Source organism: Pelobates fuscus, chromosome 3 (assembly GCF_036172605.1).
Source record: "Pelobates fuscus isolate aPelFus1 chromosome 3, aPelFus1.pri, whole genome shotgun sequence".
NCBI lineage: Eukaryota > Metazoa > Chordata > Amphibia > Anura > Pelobatidae > Pelobates > Pelobates fuscus.
Window position 1 is genome coordinate 382,069,217 of NC_086319.1, and position 18,950 is coordinate 382,088,166.

An 18,950-nucleotide genomic window follows, 5' to 3' on the forward strand; every position below is an offset into this window, starting at 1 on the left:
GCACCCTTCCTCAGCGCCACTAACATGCACAGTGTGCGTTATCAACATGTCGGCTGGTGATGTTATAGTGCATCAAACTCAGCTGAATTCTCCAGAGTTATTGGCAGCGGCCTTTGAGGAACAATATACTTAAAAATAAAAAACGAACAGTTCCTCTAAGCGCATGCCACCGATATTGTGTTTTATTATTTAACGCTGCTTTTAATGTGATAATCAATATGTATTATAATATTAATTTGTATCACACGTTTAATATGTGTCGTCCCCTCGCAAAATTGTACACAGACATAACATACACACAGCAGTACCAGACAATACAAAAATATTTTATTTTGGCTTGCACAGTATGTTTAGTAGGTAAATGGCAGTTTTGTGTTGCAGTCCTGCAGACTAATGTCATCATAGACTGCGTGTTCCTCTGCAATGACACGAATGACCTTTAATAATAATAAAAAAAATCCACATCCACGTTTGCTACGTTATAGCGTCACCCAAAGCGACACGCTCTCTGGATACAGCGTTCAAAGCACCAACAACAGGATCAGCACAATTATGAGAGCGATCACCAATGCAATGATCATACACCACTGCCGGCGGTCTGCAGACACAGAGAAAGAGAGAAGGGGTTATGGCTGCCACCTTTTTAATGGCTGCATAGCAACGTCTGGCACTCCTAAAATGACTAGGGGTAGATGATCATCACTGCTACATAGATACTATGGGACGGGGTGGTGCGGAGACGGGGCGGGGGTCTACAATATACAATTCACTTTCTAAATTTGAGTTTGTTTTTTTGTTACACAGCAGTACATTTCTGAAATGGAAAAGTTTGAAAGTTTCAGGTATGCTCCTATAGAGTGCATGAAAATTATCTTGGCAATTCTCACACTCACATGCATCCTGGAAATTTCAGGGAAAAACCTTCAAGCATGCTCTAATAGAGAGTGTATGGAAGATGGAGATTTGTTGCTATTTTGTTCTTTAAGGTTTGCTATCCTGAGTCAGAACCGAGATGGCTTAAAATACAGCTTTGGAGCAGGTGAGATAGCTTAGTGTGTAATGATCTAATGGCAGAATCTAGAATACTTTACATCCATGCCAATGTTATATTGATGAAATAATTACATTTTTTAAATCTTTACGATCATGTATTCACTATGCACTCAGAGGGTTTAGCTGTATATAAGTTCATTTATAGTGTTAATCAGCCCTCACCGGTTGTCATGTGAGAAACTTTGGCCAGTCTCTTGAGCACCGAGTCCATTCGCGTCTGAGTATTATCCATCTCGTGCGAGAAATCCTCCAACATCCTGCGAGAAGCAATACGAGTTACAGGCGGTAATAAGGGCCACAGCATCATGGAAGGGACACACGATGTAACCCGCAGAATATGGAACTATACATGCAATCATAGAATAGCCTCACAACAACATGTAACCCCAGACTCACACAGCTTGCTCATCCAACTCATCTCCTATCCGTCCAGACATGTTTTTCAGGACCCGGATGCTGCCGGTTACCAGCTCGAGCTCCGCGTCCTGCTCATCTATAATCAGCTGTTGGAACACAGAGTATGCATTTCAATATACTTATTCCACAGTCCTGCACACATAGAGCGGTTTATCAGTCTGTGTTATGGTAACCATATACCAGAGACGGACAAACCCACAGAGAGACTCTCTCCAAATAACATTCTGCTATCTACCTACCTACACGTTGGCTGCAGTTTATGTTGTTATGGTAAGTGAGAGACTTGTAAAGCTTAGATCTAAATATCCAAGATGGATAAATAGAATCTCACACATCATTCTAGCGGTTGCAGCTGAGTGGCCGCCGGGAAGGCTCTTTGTGTTAACAGTCTGGGATTTCTGCCAAGGTAAATATGTTGAGATTTAGTGTGAAACGCCACACAAGGCAGCCTGCCACAATATCAATGTAGTGTTAGGAAGTGTAAACACTGGCCCACATCTCCAGGTCAAAGTCCACTGAGCACTCATTATTTGTTAGTGTTTTGTAGCAGGGGTATCCGACAATGTTGGACTACATTTCCCATAATACTCTGCCAGCTGATAGGAATTATCTGCCAGAATTCTAGGAAATATATTCCAAAAAGTGCCAAACTTGGGCAGGATTGGAGGTTGATATCATGACAGGTGACTTTTTTTCTATGCATTGTGCTCCTTTAAAACCAAATGCTGCTCTTAGACCTTGTCCTACAGAGTAAGATGTTCAGCAATCTATCAAAATGCCGAAAATACCTTATACTGACCGTCAACTGTTTTATGTGAACTGATATTTATATTTACTGAATCTACTACCGATCTAAAGGTGAACTTGTAATCTGTGCAGTTTGTGGATGCTCAGCTCAATAGACACACAGAATATCCCGATTAGTTAGTATCGAGACATTCTGCGGAGCTTAAACAGTTCATATCCGTGGATAGTAAAAATCAGCTGAACCTTCCTTCTGCATCCTGTGTGCTGCATGTTACAAAAGTTACCAACCTGTTGCTGAGCCTGCTGATCTTCAACGTAACGAGAGTTCCCGGCGACCATTTCATCGTCCATACGAGTAAAGCGGTCAGAAGGTTGCTTAGCGGTAACTCCCAATGCCTGTGATAGGGGAGAGAAAGTGGAGTGGTGGGAAAGGACACGGGACAGGCCAGCAGGGGGCACAAGAGTTAAATTAGAATTATATTACCTCTCTATTCTTCCGTTCGGTGAAAGCCACAACTCTGGGGCTCGATATATGATCTCTCATTTCCTAAACAACCAGAGAGAATAATGATAAATGGGGCAGGAGAACCACGAGGCATGCGTATCGATGCACAGAGATGAAAACATCAATAGGATTGGCGCAGGACAATAGGATTTAAAAAAAAAAACAAATAACGTACCTTTACTGAGCTCCGTGTCTGATCCACAAAGCTCCTTCTTTCACTCAGTTCTGTCCCAGAGATTTTAAACTTCCTTGGGTTCGATTCCACAATGCCCAAGATACGAGTAAAAGAGAATACGGAACAACAGAAAAGTGATATAATGAAAGCACAATGCTTCATGTTGTAAGGTACAATGTAAGGGTGATTGCCCGGGTTTATCCATGACAACCAGACTAGGTGAGAACTGACAAGGTGAAGTGCACCGAAACTGCCAAAACTCCAACTCAGCTATTCTCCTAGATCAGCTACTTTGTCTATTCCCTTCTCAGTTCTCTAACTCCCGGTTTAGTAAACAGACTCCACAATGAGAGTCCCATTGTTTTGTATGCCTTGTATGGATACCGATCTTAAAAAGCAAAGATCCATCTCCCTTATATACCAGGAGCTGCTCGGTTCTCTTGGAAAAGTGCCTTTCCCATACATGGCGAGGTGGCATGAAACTATAGGGGAGGAACTCTCCCAACGAGCACTGGCAGCACATCCGGGAGGCTAATGCCAAGCTGTCTCTATGTGTCTCCCATAAAGAACAGGAATATAAAACCCTATTCCAATGGTACCTTACGCCTGTACGCCTACATCAAATGCAAGATACCAAATCAAACCGGTGTTGGAGGGGATACGGCAAGACTGGGATATATGGGAATTAATGGTGGGAATGCCCATGCCTAAAACCACACTAGATACAAGTGGCTTCATGGCTATTCCAAGCCTTAGATAAACCTGTACACCCAAACCCACGGGCCTTCTCTCCAGATCAAAATCACAATGTACTATACCATTACTATTTTTGAAGCAAAAAGGGAAACACTGCAGGTTCAGAGAGGTGAGGAAAGGGTGAGCTTGTGACAAAACAAGCAACAAAAACATAAAGCATTTAACAAAACAAACCCACCCAGTATAACTAACTGTAACCTAACATACACAGTGCACCTAATGTGTGTGGGAGCCTGGATTGTCCTCTTAATAATATAAACCCACCCAGTATAACTAACTGTAACCTAACCTACACAGTGCATCTAACGTGTGTGGGAGCCTGGAGTGTCCCTTTAATAATATAAACCCACCCAGTATAACTAACTGTAACCTAACCTACACAGTGCACCTAATGTGTGTGGGAGCCTGGATTGTCCTCTTAATAATATAAACCCACCCAGTATAACTAACTGTAACCTAACCTACACAGTGCATCTAACGTGTGTGGGAGCCTGGAGTGTCCCTTTAATAATATAAACCCACCCAGTATAACTAACTGTAACCAAACCTACACAGCGCACCTAACGTGTGTTGGAGCCTGGAGAGTCTCTTTAATAATATAAACCCACCCAGTATAACTAACTGTAACCTAACCTACACAGTGCACCTAACGTGTGTGGTAGCCTGGAGTGTCCCTTTAATAATATAAACCCACCCAGTATAACTAACTGTAACCTAACCTACACAGTGCACCTAACGTGTGTGTGAACCTGGAGTGTCCCTTTAATAATATAAACCCACCCAGTATAACTAACTGTAACCTAACCTACACAGTGCACCTAACATGTGGCAGCCTGGAGTGTCCCTTCAAGGATACTGATTGTTTCTTCCAGGTCCTCAAGATCCCATTCAATGCTCCTCAATGAATTCCTAAGTTCATTGGTTGTCCAATCAAACTCCTCCACACTGGTCACATGACTCTCCTGAAGTAGCTCGCACCAGCGCTGGTACAGACCCCGACTGGTGTTCAGTGCTTTCTGCACCTCACTGCGTGGGTGGAAAATAGATAGTGCATAAAAAAATGAAAAAAAAGAAGCCTTAAAAGGTGCACTTAAGAATTAACAATTACTCCAAAATATTTAAAAGGACACTATAGAGTCAGGAAAACAAACATGTATTTCTGACACTATACTTGCGTAATACATCATTAGGCCCCCGGCCCAGCTTTTCTCCAACACCATGCTGGCTCAACCTCCATGGCTGAGATCATCAATCTTGATCAGCATCTCCTCATAGAAATGCATTCAATCAATACATCTCTATGAGGAACGTTTAGCATTTCTGCATTCTGCATAGAGACGCTGAACACCAGTACTGCACACCGTGCAGCACTGAGATAGGAAGCACCTCTAGTGGCCGTCTGAGTGACGGCCACAAAAGTTGTTACTAGGCAGCAATGTAAACACTGCCTTCTCTCTGAAATGTCAGTGTTCACAGTGCTAAGACAGCAGTAACAGTCTATAGACACCAGAACTAAAACAGCTGTAGTGGTTCTGGTGAATATAGTGTCCCTTTAATTAGTCTTTTTTCCCATCTATTAAAGGATTTATGCTTGAAATATTGCACATATATTAGCTATTTGCTCTGTGTTCTGAGGCTAATTAAAATATCGACACACGAGACTTTGGCAGCCTGTAAACCAAATGTCAGTTCTGTGCAAAAATAAGGCATTAATCATTAAAAAATAAAACGGTCAGAAAAGGGTTGCAGTAAACCTTTAAGAATAGAAATCAAATATTTCAGAAAATTTAATTACAAATTTTAGACTCTGCGACTCTTCCAAATTTGGCTAATATGGTAAATGTGCGTACCCTCTTCCATTCCCAGTCACTCACTATTTAGTGAATTATCCGTAGGATATCGTGAATGATTTAAAAATTCATCTCAACTGTTTCTGCAATACTTCGAAAATACATTGAAAAAAGTAAAATGAATAAATGTATCACATTTATGGAGCGAGTTATTGCAAACAGAAGACGGAACACAGATTTTACACAACATTAGCCAAACTGGAAGATGTTTTTTTCAAGCTTTTTTATCTAATTTTTTTAAATGATTTTGTCATTTCTTCATGATTCTTTGCATACACCCATACAGCCATGTGAAAGCAGGTACGGTGAAGGCTGTTATTACATATTTTACAAACTGCTGATCTGTTCTTGAAAAAGATATAAAGTAGCCTTTCGTAGTCAGGCAAAGAAGAGGTGTCTGTATCAATCAACAGAGACCCTTACTACAACTCCCAGGATCACCAGCCAGCAAGACATACAAACATACTCACCTTCTGACCACAGAGAAAGGATCCTCCAGGGACATTTTGAGAAGTTGTTCTCCTCTGTATCCCTGTAACTTGGCTCACACTCCCTTGTCCCTGGAGCTTACAATCTATATAACTCTCCAATGCTTCCAGAGCACCATAGCTTGGCAGTGGACCCTATACAGCCCTGTACTATCTGTATATCTCTGTTTTATGACTGACAGCTCTCTCACAGCCCTGTGCTGTCTGTATATCTCTGTTTTATGACTGACAGCTCTCTCACAGCCCTGTGCTGTCTGTATATCTCTGTTTTATTACTGACAGCTCTCTCACAGCCCTGTGCTGTCTGTATATCTCTGTTTTATTACTGACAGCTCTCTCACAGCCCTGTGCTGTCTGTATATCTCTGTTTTATTACTGACAGCTCTCTCACAGCCCTGTACTACCTGTATATATATATTTATTGACGCATTACTAGATAGTCCATACACCTTAGCTGACCTTTCATGCAGGGTGTCTGTGATAGGGTTTCTATGGCTGTTTACAGATATGATTATATTTAATATTTTATAGTAAGAGCTGCTATACCCAGCCCTGGGGTCTCAGTGCCTGCAGGCTGCCCAGACCCTGGTTATTATGGGATATTTTAATTATACCCTGGCTGGGCTTCCTATTACTTTCTGTTACCCCCTTTCCAATCACTGATCCACACTCTCCTCTTCTCCCAGTTGTCAATTCTATTTCCGCCCCTCCTGTTCGCAAACACCCACATGCTTCCTGTCTGGCGCGCAGTGCATCACGGGAGTTGTAGTTGCTGGGGAAGGTGAAAGAAATCACTTCCGGCGGCTGCCTGTCCAGTCTGATACAGCAGCCAGTGAGCAGAGTATCAGTCTGGTACTCCCCCCCCAGCATGCAGCCAGGGAGATACAGGTTATCAGTCTGGTACTTCCCCCAGCCAGGGAGATACAGGTTATCAGTCTGGTACTCCCCCCAGCATGCAGCCAGGTAGATACAGGTTATCAGTCTGGTACTCCCCCCAGCATGCAGCCGGTGAGATACAGGTTATCAGTCTGGTACTCCCCACAGCATGCAGCCAGGGAGATACAGGTTATCAGTCTGGTACTCCCCCCAGCGTGCAGCCAGGGAGATACAGGTTAGCAGTCTGGTACTCACCCCAGCATGCAGCCAGGGAGATACAGGTTATCAGTCTGGTACTCCCCCCCCAGCATGCAGCCAGGGAGATACAGGTTATCAGTCTGGTACTTCCCCCAGCCAGGGAGATACAGGTTATCAGTCTGGTACTCCCCCCAGCATGCAGCCAGGTAGATACAGGTTATCAGTCTGGTACTCCCCCCAGCATGCAGCCGGTGAGATACAGGTTATCAGTCTGGTACTCCCCACAGCATGCAGCCAGGGAGATACAGGTTATCAGTCTGGTACTCCCCCCAGCGTGCAGCCAGGGAGATACAGGTTAGCAGTCTGGTACTCACCCCAGCATGCAGCCAGGGAGATACAGGTTATCAGTCTGGTACTCCCCACAGCATGCAGCCAGGGAGATACAGGTTATCAGTCTGGTACTCCCCCCAGCGTGCAGCCAGGGACATACAGGTTAGCAGTCTGGTACTCACCCCAGCATGCAGCCAGGGAGATACAGGTTATCAGTCTGGTACTCCCCCCAGCATGCAGCCAGGGAGATACAGGTTATCAGTCTGGTACTCCCCACAGCATGCAGCCAGGGAGATACAGGTTATCAGTCTGGTACTCCCCCCAGCATGCAGCCAGGGAGATACAGGTTATCAGTCTGGTACTCCCCCCAGCATTCAGCCATGGAGATACAGGTTATCAGTCTGGTACTCCCCCCAGCATGCAGCCAGGGAGATACAGGTTATCAGTCTGGTACTCCCCCCAGCATGCAGCCAGGGAGATACAGGTTATCAGTCTGGTACTCCCTTCAGCGTGCAGCCAGGGAGATACAGGTTATCAGTCTGGTACTCCCTTCAGCGTGCAGCCAGGGAGATACAGGTTATCAGTCTGGTACTCCCTCCAGCGTGCAGCCAGGGAGATACAGGTTATCAGTCTGGTACTCCCTCCAGCGTGCAGCCAGGGAGATACAGGTTATCAGTCTGGTACTCCCTCCAGCGTGCAGCCAGGGAGATACAGGTTATCAGTCTGGTACTCCCTTCAGCGTGCAGCCAGGGAGATACAGGTTATCAGTCTGGTACTCCCCCCAGCATGCAGCCAGGGAGATACAGGTTATCAGTCTGGTACTCCCTTCAGTGTGCAGCCAGGGAGATACAGGTGTGGCGAAACCGACCTCGCCACGTGTACTTGGAGGGGGCTGCTTGCCTGCCTCTTGCCTTTGGACTATGGACCAGACTTTATGGGAATGTGATACCCCCAGATAGCTATACCATGGAGCCTATTCATATAATGAAAGACTATGGGAAAGACTTTAGCTCCATGGCAATTGTACTGTGTGAATAGGATCTGCGCGCTATTCGGTAGTTTTGTGCGCTCAGATCCCAGCTATCTGGGGATATGTGAAATGTCTGTGTGTTATGGATAAAAAGTAACTTTCTGTATTTTAAAGTGTTGTATGTCTTTCTGTAACCATGTGGTTAATGGAGTCTGTCTCTGTGCTGGAGATAATTTAATTACTTCTCCAGCACAGAGAAGGCTCTGTAAAAAACAGTCTGAGCTGGAAAGCTAGGGGTTTTAAAAGATACTTTACTAACTTTTGAACCCCTGGTCTGATCCATGGCATTTTTTAATATGTTGTTCCCCTGAATGCATTGATTGTGGATATGTATTTTTATGTGAATGTGATGTATGGTTTTAGAGTTAGGAAAGTTGTGTAAAAGTATATTTTAAACTGTATGCATAATGGGATTATGTGTCACACTAAGGGGAGGGGATGTATCTGAGGTAACATCTATGTCATTGGTTCTTTTATGCCTCCCCCTGGGTGTGGCCTGTATGTGTGAGTTGGAAATAAAAGCCAGGCTAGATGAGCCAGTCCTCAGGTCCTGTTTAACCCTCAAAATGAAGTGTCGTCTCGTTCTTGGGGGGAATTGGATTGTAAGCTGACTGCCAGGAGTGTAAGCGGATTGTATGCTTTTCTTGTTCAGCTGTTCCAGTTCGGAGTGTTATCTTGTATCCAGTTCGGGAGTTTGGTGTTCTGCAGTAGCTGTGCCTGTCTCTCAAAAAGGGGATTATCGCCTAAACGGATTTTATCCTCTTGTAAGTGAAACGGTCCGTTACAATTGGTGGCAAGCGGCGGGATCGTTCCTACAGCCAGAAGGACAGCTACAGGAAACACCATTTCTGTGGATTACAAATTGAGGGCAACGCTAGTACCCGTACAGCGACCCTATCTACAAAAGAATCAACTTCAGCAGAGCAAGCATGGCATATGACTACACTCAGGAGGAGTCTGACAGAGAGGTCAATGAGGTGCTGTCTGGCTATGGACCCAACCCCCCGGAGAGAGCCGTGCAGCTCGCCAGGAAACTAGTAGGAGAGTACCTGCAATCCCTAGTAGATTTGGCCAAAAAGGAATCCCAGGGAGCTGAAGGTGTCGTCCTTCCTCCCCAGCGGCAGAGTAAGTCCCAGGGAGCTGAAGGCGCAGCCCTTCCTCCCCAGCGGCAGTGTGTACCCCAGGGAGCTGATGGTGTCGTCCATCCTCCCCAGCGGCAGTGTGTGTCCCAGGGAGCAGAAGGTGTAGTCCTTCCTCCCCAGCGGCAGTGTGTACCCCAGGGAGCTGATGGTGTCGTCCTTCCTCCCCAGTGGCAGTGTGTACCCCAGGGAGCTGATGGTGTCGTCCGTCCTCCCCAACGGCAGTGTGTGTCCCAGGGAGCAGAAGGTGCAGTCCTTCCTCCCCAGCGGCAGTGTGTAACCCAGGGAGCAGAAGGTGCCGTCCTTCCTCCCAAGCGGCAGTGTGTACCCCAGGGAGCTGATAGTGCCGTTCTTCCTCCCAAGCGGCAGTGTGTACCCCAGGAAGCTGATGGTGCCGTCCTTCCTCCCCAGCGGCAGTGTGTACCCCAGGGAGCTGATGGTGTCGTCCATCCTCCACAGCGGCAGTGTGTCCTGCAGGGAGCAGAGACAGTCAGTCTCGCACCCCAGCAGCAGGACAAGAGAATGAAAGGGGAGACAGCTGGTCTCCCTTTCCACCAGCAGAGAGAGTGGCAGGGAGAGGAGCCTGCTAACTCCTCTCCCCAGCGGCAGTTCACCGTCCAGAGAGAGGAGCTTGTTACACCCTCTCTCCAACGGCAGCCTAACCCACCAAGGGGAGATGTTAAGCCCCACAGCTGTGCAGATGGGACCGTAGTCTCTGCACTTACAGCACAAGGGGTAGGGACGGTCGGTCCTGTACCCCAGCCACAGAGCGGTGTATCCAAAGGGGAGACAGTCGGTCTCTCCCTCCTGCAGCCGAGCTATGCACCTAAAGGGGAGACAGTCAGTCAGCAACCAGGCTCCAACCAGACTACTCCCGTGGTAGTGCGGGCACCAGGACAGAGTACCGCTGGTCTCTGCCCCCTCAGCAACCCACCAAGGCAGCCTACCAGTCCCCCACACAGCCGTGGTAAGGCACCTGGACATGGACCAGATTCTCCCTTACCCAGGTGTAGTAACCGTTTATTGTGGGTGGGCTGTACTGCTGTTTCTGTTTTGTGGGTGGGCTGCTGGACTAACCAGGGCACTGACCGGCAGGAGGTCAGATACCCTGTTAGTCTATTTGGAGAAGGGGAGAAGTGTGGCGAAACCGACCTCGCCACGTGTCCTTGGAGGGGGCTGCTTGCCTGCCTCTTGCCTTTGGACTATGGACCAGACTTTATGGGAATGTGATACCCCCAGATAGCTATACCATGGAGCCTATTCATATAATGAAAGACTATGGGAAAGACTTTAGCTCCATGGCAATTGTACTGTGTGAATAGGATCTGCGCGCTATTCGGTAGTTTTGTGCGCTCAGATCCCAGCTATCTGGGGATATGTGAAATGTCTGTGTGTTATGGATAAAAAGTAACTTTCTGTATTTTAAAGTGTTTTGTCTTTCTGTAACCATGTGGTTAATGGAGTCTGTCTCTGTGCTGGAGATAATTAAATTACTTCTCCAGCACAGAGAAGGCTCTGTAAAAAACAGTCTGAGCTGGAAAGCTAGGGGTTTTAAAAGATACTTTACTAACTTTTGAACCCCTGGTCTGATCCATGGCATTTTTTAATATGTTGTTCCCCTGAATGGATTGATTGTGGATATGTATTTTTATGTGAATGTGATGTATGGTTTTAGAGTTAGGAAAGTTGTGTAAAAGTATATTTTAAACTGTATGCATAATGGGATTATGTGTCACACTAAGGGGAGGGGATGTGTGGGAGGTAACATCTATGTCATTGGTTCTTTTATGCCTCCCCCTGGGTGTGGCCTGTATGTGTGAGTTGGAAATAAAAGCCAGGCTGGATGAGCCAGTCCTCAGTTCCTGTTTAACCCTCAAAATGAAGTGTCGTCTCGTTCTTGGGGGGAATTGGATTGTAAGCTGACTGCCAGGAGTGTAAGCGGATTGTATGCTTTTCTTGTTCAGCTGTTCCAGTTCGGAGTGTTATCTTGTATCCAGTTCGGGAGTTTGGTGTTCTGCAGTAGCTGTGCCTGACTCTCAAAAAGGGGATTATCGCCTAAACGGATTTTATCCTCTTGTAAGTGAAACGGTCCGTTACAACAGGTTATCAGTCTGGTACTCCCTCCAGCGTGCAGCCAGGGAGATACAGGTTATCATTCTGGTACTCCCCCCAGCATGCAGCCAGGGAGATACAGGTTATCATTCTGGTACTCCCTCCAGCGTGCAGCCAGGGAGATACAGGTTATCATTCTGGTACTCCCTCCAGCGTGCAGCCAGGGAGATACAGGTTATCAGTCTGGTACTCCCTCCAGCGTGCAGCCAGGGAGATACAGGTTATCAGTCTGGTACTCCCTCCAGCGTGCAGCCAGGGAGATACAGGTTATCAGTCTGGTACTCCCTCCAGCGTGCAGCCAGGGAGATACAGGTTATCAGTCTGGTACTCCCTCCAGCGTGCAGGCAGGGAGATACAGGTTATCAGTCTGGTACTCCCTCCAGCGTGCAGCCAGGGAGATACAGGTTATCAGTCTGGTACTCCCTCCAGAGTGCAGCCAGGGAGATACAGGTTAGCAGTCTGGTACTCCCCCCAGCATGCAGCCAGGGAGATACAGGTTAGCAGTCTGGTACTCCCCCCAGCATGCAGCCAGGGAGATACAGGTTATCAGTCTGGTACTCCCTTCAGCATGCTGCCAGGGAGATACAGGTTATCAGTCTGGTACTCCCCCCAGCATTCAGCCATGGAGATACAGGTTATCAGTCTGGTACTCCCTCCAGATGCATGTTTAAAGGAATATTGTGTGTATATACAGTGATCAGCCACTTGTGAAGTGAATAGGATTGATTATTTCATTATAATGGCTCCTGTCAAGGGTGGGATATATTGGGCAGCGAGTGAACAGTCAGTTATTGTATTTCATGTGTAGGAAGCAAGGAGAATGGGAAATGAAAAGATCAAAGTAACTGACAACTGGGTCAGAGCATCTCTGGAACGGCGAGTGCTGTGGGGTGTTCCTGGTTCCTGCAGTGGTTAGTTCCTACCAAAAGTGGTGCAAGGGCTATGGGATATTCACTTCCGCTGTCAGTGGGTTTAATGTTGTGGCTGATCAGTGTGTGCTGTCCTACATTAAACTAACCTGATGCTAGGTTTGTAGATCTTTACTGAAATATCATCCAATTAAATTACTCCTGATGGACAAGTGATCTATTAGGTCCAGATTATCCTACTATAAGTTTACATTTTTCCATAAAAGTTATTTTTCTAACATTCGGGAAAGTTCGACTGTTTTAACCTAAATTTTACAATTCCGTTTTCAATTCACTAGACGTCAGTGTTGTCACTGATTCTTATAAAATGGGAAGTGACACCCGAATCGTCTCATAATGTATCCTGTGTCTGATGGAAGACGCCTGTAACCACCTGTTCTATAAATACACCATTATGTTTCACTGGAAATTCTTACAGACCTGCAATGAACACTACAGCTCCCATGATGCTTTGCTAGCCAGGGGAACCGTGGGGAATTCCTCCTTCCCAATGCTGCATGTGCACCCTATTGCCATGATAGAGACAATGCCGGCTCCAAACCTCATTACATACCTAATTCTGGATAAACATTTCCACAGCTACAAAGTAATATTTTGTTGAGATACTCTGCTCTGAGTTACCCAGTTTCAGTAAGTTACCCCGTAGAAGGTATGCTCCTGAATCTGCCCTCTAATTAAAAATCTACAGATAAAATGAAATTACTATGTGTAACATTACCTGCTAAGAACCACAGACTTCATATAAACTCCTTTCTCTTGGGAAAAATCTTGATTATAATTGTGTCATTTTTATGTTCCTCAGTGATCTTTGCACCATTTAGGGGGTATGCCCTTCTACTATCATCAATTTTGCCCCCGGGGTCTGTTCTGACAAACCAACTTTCTTGAGTCATTCTGAGGACGACTGGACAGCAATGTCTCGTTCAACTCACTTGTATGTTTTGGAGACGCAGAAATTCTGACACTTAAACCACCTATATAAACCCTATCCTTGCGTGGTTGACCCCTGTAGTGGATTTCATTTGGTCGATATAATTTACAATGTTTGCTGTTTTCTCTGGTTTTGACATTGGGTGGTCCACGTTTTTGCACCTTTATGTAATCCTGAGCCAGTGCACTTATCCAACTCTAGGCTTGTCTCCGTGTATGAGTTTCTCTTTCCTCTTTGAAGGTCCTTTTGGTTAAAGGATCACTGTAGGCACCCAGACCAATTCAGCTCATTGAAGTAGTCTGGGTGATGTGACCCTTTTGCACTTAGTGCTGCAATGTAAAACAACAGACAGCCACTAGAGGGCTTCCGGAATCCAAACAGACTTTTGGTCCGTTATCTGATGCTGGACGTCCTGACGGACCTGCAGCGTCAGATTTTCCCCGTATGAAAGCATTGAATAATGCTTTCCTATGGGGAGGTCTAATGCGCGCGACTATTGCCGCGCATGAGCATTAGGTCTCCCCCACCGGCTGACGTCAGCGGGGGAGGAGCGTGGGCGGAGCCTGGCGCTGTATCCACGTAAGTAGCAGAAAGGGTGTTAACCCCTTCAGCCCTCTGGGAGGGGGGTGCGAGGGAGGGGGGAACAAACGGGTTTGTTTTCCTGGCACTATAGGATCCCTTTAAGTCTGAATCACTGAGGCTCTGCAATATGCCTCTGTCATATCCTTCTACTAGTGGATCCATATCTAGGGTTTTAAATCTTATTGATTTCCTCAAACGCTGCCCCCGTACATGTGGGCAGTCCAAGTCCTTTGCTCCCAAAATATAGCTTGGGGTTTAGTGAGTTGTTTTCAAACTTGTTAGGGAGCACGTCACCTAACCATTATGCTCAGTGGACAAAGATTTTGAGAAGTCCTTCAGACACATAAAAGTTCAGAAAATAGATTTCTATTTTGGCAAGGTCTTGAGAAAGGACCAGGGATAGGTCTGAAACGTTGACGGTACATAAATAAAAGGCTTTTGTGTTTTGCACCAAACAAGACCTGTGAGTGCCCACTTCTTCTGGATATATTTGAAGATTATATGTGTGTTACTATGTATCCTTCACCAAGGCATTGAAGGATTTATTTATTTGAACATTTACATTTTAAAGACATAAAGTCACGCAAAGTCACTGGCACACAAGCAAACATACTGACAAGCACTCACTAAAATTAAATCTTGCCTTGGTGTCCCTGGTTTGGCACTTTCCCTTCTTTGGAACTGAACCGAACGCTAGCTCTTTGGTGGCCGTTCGCATGAAGAAACCCATGAATGGTTCTCAGCGGTACTCAGCTGCGACCGCTATGGAACAAATTTCGGCATCAGGGCTTCGTGGGTCCTCGGTCACCTCAGGGGTACTTAGCCTCAATTGTTGTGGAACTCATTTTGGCATGAGGTGATGGTGGGTTCCCGGACAACTTGGTCAGGGGTTTTGAACCAACCAGTTTGCAACCTGCCAGGAGAGCACTTTTTGACGGGAAAGGTGCCTGAGACTAAGTGAAACAAACGTTACCTGAGAGCAAGGCAGAGCAGCCCATATTTTGGGTACAGGAGCTCCCGAAAGTTGACCAGCAAAAGCACATAACTCCCTGGAACTATTTTGGGCATAGGACCATGTGTGCTGCCGGTCAGAACTTTAACACGGTGGCGTTTCCCCTACACTGCATGGATCTGAGTGCTAATCGGAGAACTTGGGTGCTTTGATCAGGGCTATTTGGGGGATGTATAATATGTGGGGTTATTATCTTTATATTATGTTTTGGGGTATTTTTATGTTTTTGTGTTCCTGGAAGATAATTAGCTTCCTGGTCTTTAACGCAATTATCTCCCAGACACAGAGATTTATGGGAGGGGCTTGTCTTGCATTGAATGGAGACCCCATGCTGGGGGTTGTGTATAAAAGCCAGCAACTTGGCCATAATAAACCAGTTCCTTCACACCCTGAACTCAGTCTAGACTAGTGTTTGGGTGGACCAGCAATACAGCTATACTCCCTTCCCATGGTGGGAAGCGACAGCGAGACCCCGGCCAAGCTGCGGTGGATAGGGGCTGTCCCTGTTATAGCTAGGAAGCGTGCTTGGTGGAGGTACCCAGTCCGGGTAGCAGGCGGTCCACCACAGCCCGTTTAGCAGTTTCCGCAAATATCAGCTGAGGCTTGATGAAGGGTGAAATCAAGTACACTTTAAAGCACAAACCCACAGCATTTATAAACGTACAAACGTGTATTTACCCTCGAGGAGGTGATCAACATAACAAAAGATAGTTCCCTCACAAGTGCCACAAAGTCTGGGGCTGATATTCTCCCACCCTCTGAGCCCCATCCAGGGATGGTGCCAGGAGAACAGAACCCTCAAAACCCTTTCCCAACACAGAACCCCCACATCCAACTCATCCCGTCTCAGCTCCCCCTCTAAGCTGCCCACTCTCTGAAGAACCTCCTGATACCACATACAGTGTCTAATCAACAACTGGTTAAAGTTTGACCGGCCACAACTGATCTGATCTGATGCATAATTCAATGTGGTTGACTTGACCTTCTGCATCTCAGCGTTGCTTCTACCAGGGTGCTACCACAACCAGGGGGGCTGACATCCTGGGTGCTTGTGTAGGTTGCATCTGCAGGGTAGGGGGAACACCTCAGGATGGTGAAAATAGTCATTTTGGTACTTTTTAGGGTGTTTTGTAACAGGGCCCCGTCACTTAGTCACTCCCATGCAGAGAGCGTTGGATATGAAGTAATTCGCAATCCCGGTGCCCTTCACCCAAGTTCAGTGCAAGGAGCACAACTTTACTACAAATGTTATAACAAAATCTTTTTGACCCCGCAGCAGCTCTCAACCTGCCCAGCTCAGCAGCCAGCCCCAGCTAGCCTTAGGTAATAGCGGCCCATCAGGAAATTTCTCGCTATCCCGATGGGCTAGTTCATCCCTTCTCAGAATGACCAGCGGGAGGGGAGAGCTCTGTGCATACCTCTCCCACCCCGTCATCCGTCCTTACTGCACCCGGGCCGACCGCCTGTGACACCTTGTGGTAGCGCTGGCCCTGGATACATTAGGAAAGGAAATCAAAAATGACAGAAAAATGAGGTAAAAATAGCTAATTTAGAGGAATTCTCCAACTCGTTCTAGTTGCAATTTGGCCATTTATATTTCATGTCTCATGTTTAGTGAATTACCATCTATAGTTTCAGTGTATTAATGTGCTCTAACGCCTCTTTTTTTTTTTTAATTCACTAGTTTGGTTTATCTTTTTCTTTAAAACTACACGTGTTTTATTATTTATAAAGCACCAGCAGATTCCGTAGCGCTGTACCATGGATATGCAAACAGTCTATTATGCTGCAAATGTGCACTAAAAAAGAAAGGACAGATAATGATAATGGGAGTTGTAGTTTGCTAACAGCTGGATATTCGGTTTGGGAGTCCCCCAGGAGTCCTTGCATGGGCTGTGTCCACACTGTGCCCCTCTAGTAGCCCCAGTTTGCAGAGCCATGGTGGAAGTTGAGCTAGGGACAGCAGCGTGGGCGGCTGCAGCCGGAATAATAGGATCCTTCCGCCTCTGCAGCTTCCTTCCTCACTCCCACGCAATGCTTTATCAGCAGGCTGAGGAGGGGGGGAGAGGGAGCTCTCAGACGGGGCTGTGTGTGGGGAGAGGGAGCTCTCTGACTGGGCTGTGTGTGTGGGGGGAGGGAGCTCTCAGACTGGGCTGTGTGTGTGTGTATGAGTGTGGTGGAGCTCCTATACTGGAATGTGTGTTTATATGTGTGGAAGCTCCGGCTGTGTGTGTATAGGGGCTCCGAGACTGGGACTGTGTGTGTGTGTGTGTATAGGGGCGCGAGACTGGGACTGTGTGTGTGTATAGGGGCACCGAGACTGGGACTGTGTGTGTGTATAGGGGCACCGAGACTGGGACTGTGTGTGTGTATAGGGGCTCCGAGACTGGGACTGTGTGTGTGTGTGTGTGTGTGTAGGGGCGCCGAGACTGGGACTATGTGTTTATGTGGGCTCCATGACTGGGACTGTGTGTGTGTGTGGGTATATGGGGGCTCCGAGACTGGGACTGTGTGTGTGTGTGTGTGTGTGTAGGGGCGCCGAGACTGGGACTATGTGTTTATGTGGGCTCCATGACTGGGACTGTGTGTGTGTGTGTGTATAGGGGCTCCGAGACTGGGACTGTGTGTGTGTGTGTATAGGGGCTCAGAGACTGGGACTGTGTGTGTATAGGGGCGCCGAGACTGGGACTGTGTGTGTGCATAGGGGCTCAGAGACTGGGACTGTGTGTGTATGGGGGCGCCGAGACTGGGACTGTGTGTGTGTGTGTGTGTGTGTGTTTAGGGGCTCAGAGACTGGGACTGTGTGTGTGTGTGTGTGTATAGGGGCTCAGAGACTGGGACTGTGTGTGTATAGGGGCGCCGAGACTGGGACTGTGTGTGTGCATAGGGGCTCAGAGACTGGGACTGTGTGTGTATGGGGGCGCCGAGACTGGGACTGTGTGTGTGTGTGTGTGTATAGGGGCGCCGAGACTGGGACTGTGTGTGTGTGTGTGTGTTTAGGGGCTCAGAGACTGGGACTGTGTGTGTGTGTGTGTATAGGGGCTCAGAGACTGGGACTGTGTGTGTATAGGGGCGCCGAGACTGGGACTGTGTGTGTGCATAGGGGCTCAGAGACTGGGACTGTGTGTGTATGGGGGCGCCGAGACTGGGACTGTGTGTGTGTGTGTGTGTGTGTATAGGGGCTCCTAGACTGGGACTGTGTGTTTATGGGGGCTCCGTGACTGGGACTGTGTGTGTGTGTGTGTGTGTGTGTGTGGGTGGGTGTATGGGGGCTCCTAGACTGGGACTGTGTGTGGGGGGGAACTCCTATACTCGGCTGTGTGTGAGGAGAGGCAAGGAGGATAACTGGGGCTTGAGAGCAATCCTCTCCCCAGAGGTCCGGAAATCCCTTTTTGGAGACCGTACTAAGCTACTGTACCCCTGGAACGCATCCCCATAACAAGCTGTAACTCAGGCGCAGATTCTCCCATCAGGGCGCTATTTGGACTGCAAGGGCACTCGGTTACAAGCTTTCCAGGGGTACAGTCCAGGGAAAGGGGAACATGGCGGACAATTTGTGTGCTGTGCCTCTAGGACTGTGAGGGCACAGCAGGAAGCTGATTGAGTTAGCTGGGGATAATGTAATTAAGTCCCCATACAGAGTGGCTCTGGGGAAGGACAAGTGTACTGTACACTTCATTGTATGGAGGACCCCCTGCTGGGAGAGTCAACAATGCTGTGTATAAATAGCTGTTTGCTGGGCAATAAACAGCATCCTACCCCTGCATTCCGACTTATCTAATGTGTGGGGGTCTCCAGAGCTATAATCACACCACCCCTG

At 47.1% G+C, this 18,950-nt stretch overlaps 1 protein-coding gene across 2 annotated transcripts; it reads right to left on the reverse strand.

Moving 5' to 3' along the window:
- Nucleotides 1–305: 305 nt before the first annotated feature.
- STX10 (syntaxin 10) lies at nucleotides 306–6,690 on the reverse strand. 2 transcript variants are annotated; one of them, XM_063445964.1, is made up of 8 exons: nucleotides 5,974–6,690; nucleotides 4,509–4,679; nucleotides 2,898–2,991; nucleotides 2,702–2,764; nucleotides 2,506–2,613; nucleotides 1,450–1,556; nucleotides 1,216–1,310; nucleotides 306–598 (listed from the first exon to the last, which is right to left on the reverse strand). In XM_063445964.1, exons 1-8 carry the CDS (start codon nucleotides 6,006–6,008, stop codon nucleotides 522–524), a joined length of 750 nt encoding a protein of 249 aa, XP_063302034.1. In that variant the 5' UTR covers nucleotides 6,009–6,690; the 3' UTR covers nucleotides 306–521. The 2 variants fall into 2 exon arrangements, with proteins under 2 accessions (XP_063302034.1, XP_063302033.1); XM_063445963.1 differs by having other exon boundaries at nucleotides 2,898–2,975; nucleotides 4,493–4,679.
- Between the last annotated feature and the right edge of the window lie 12,260 nt (nucleotides 6,691–18,950).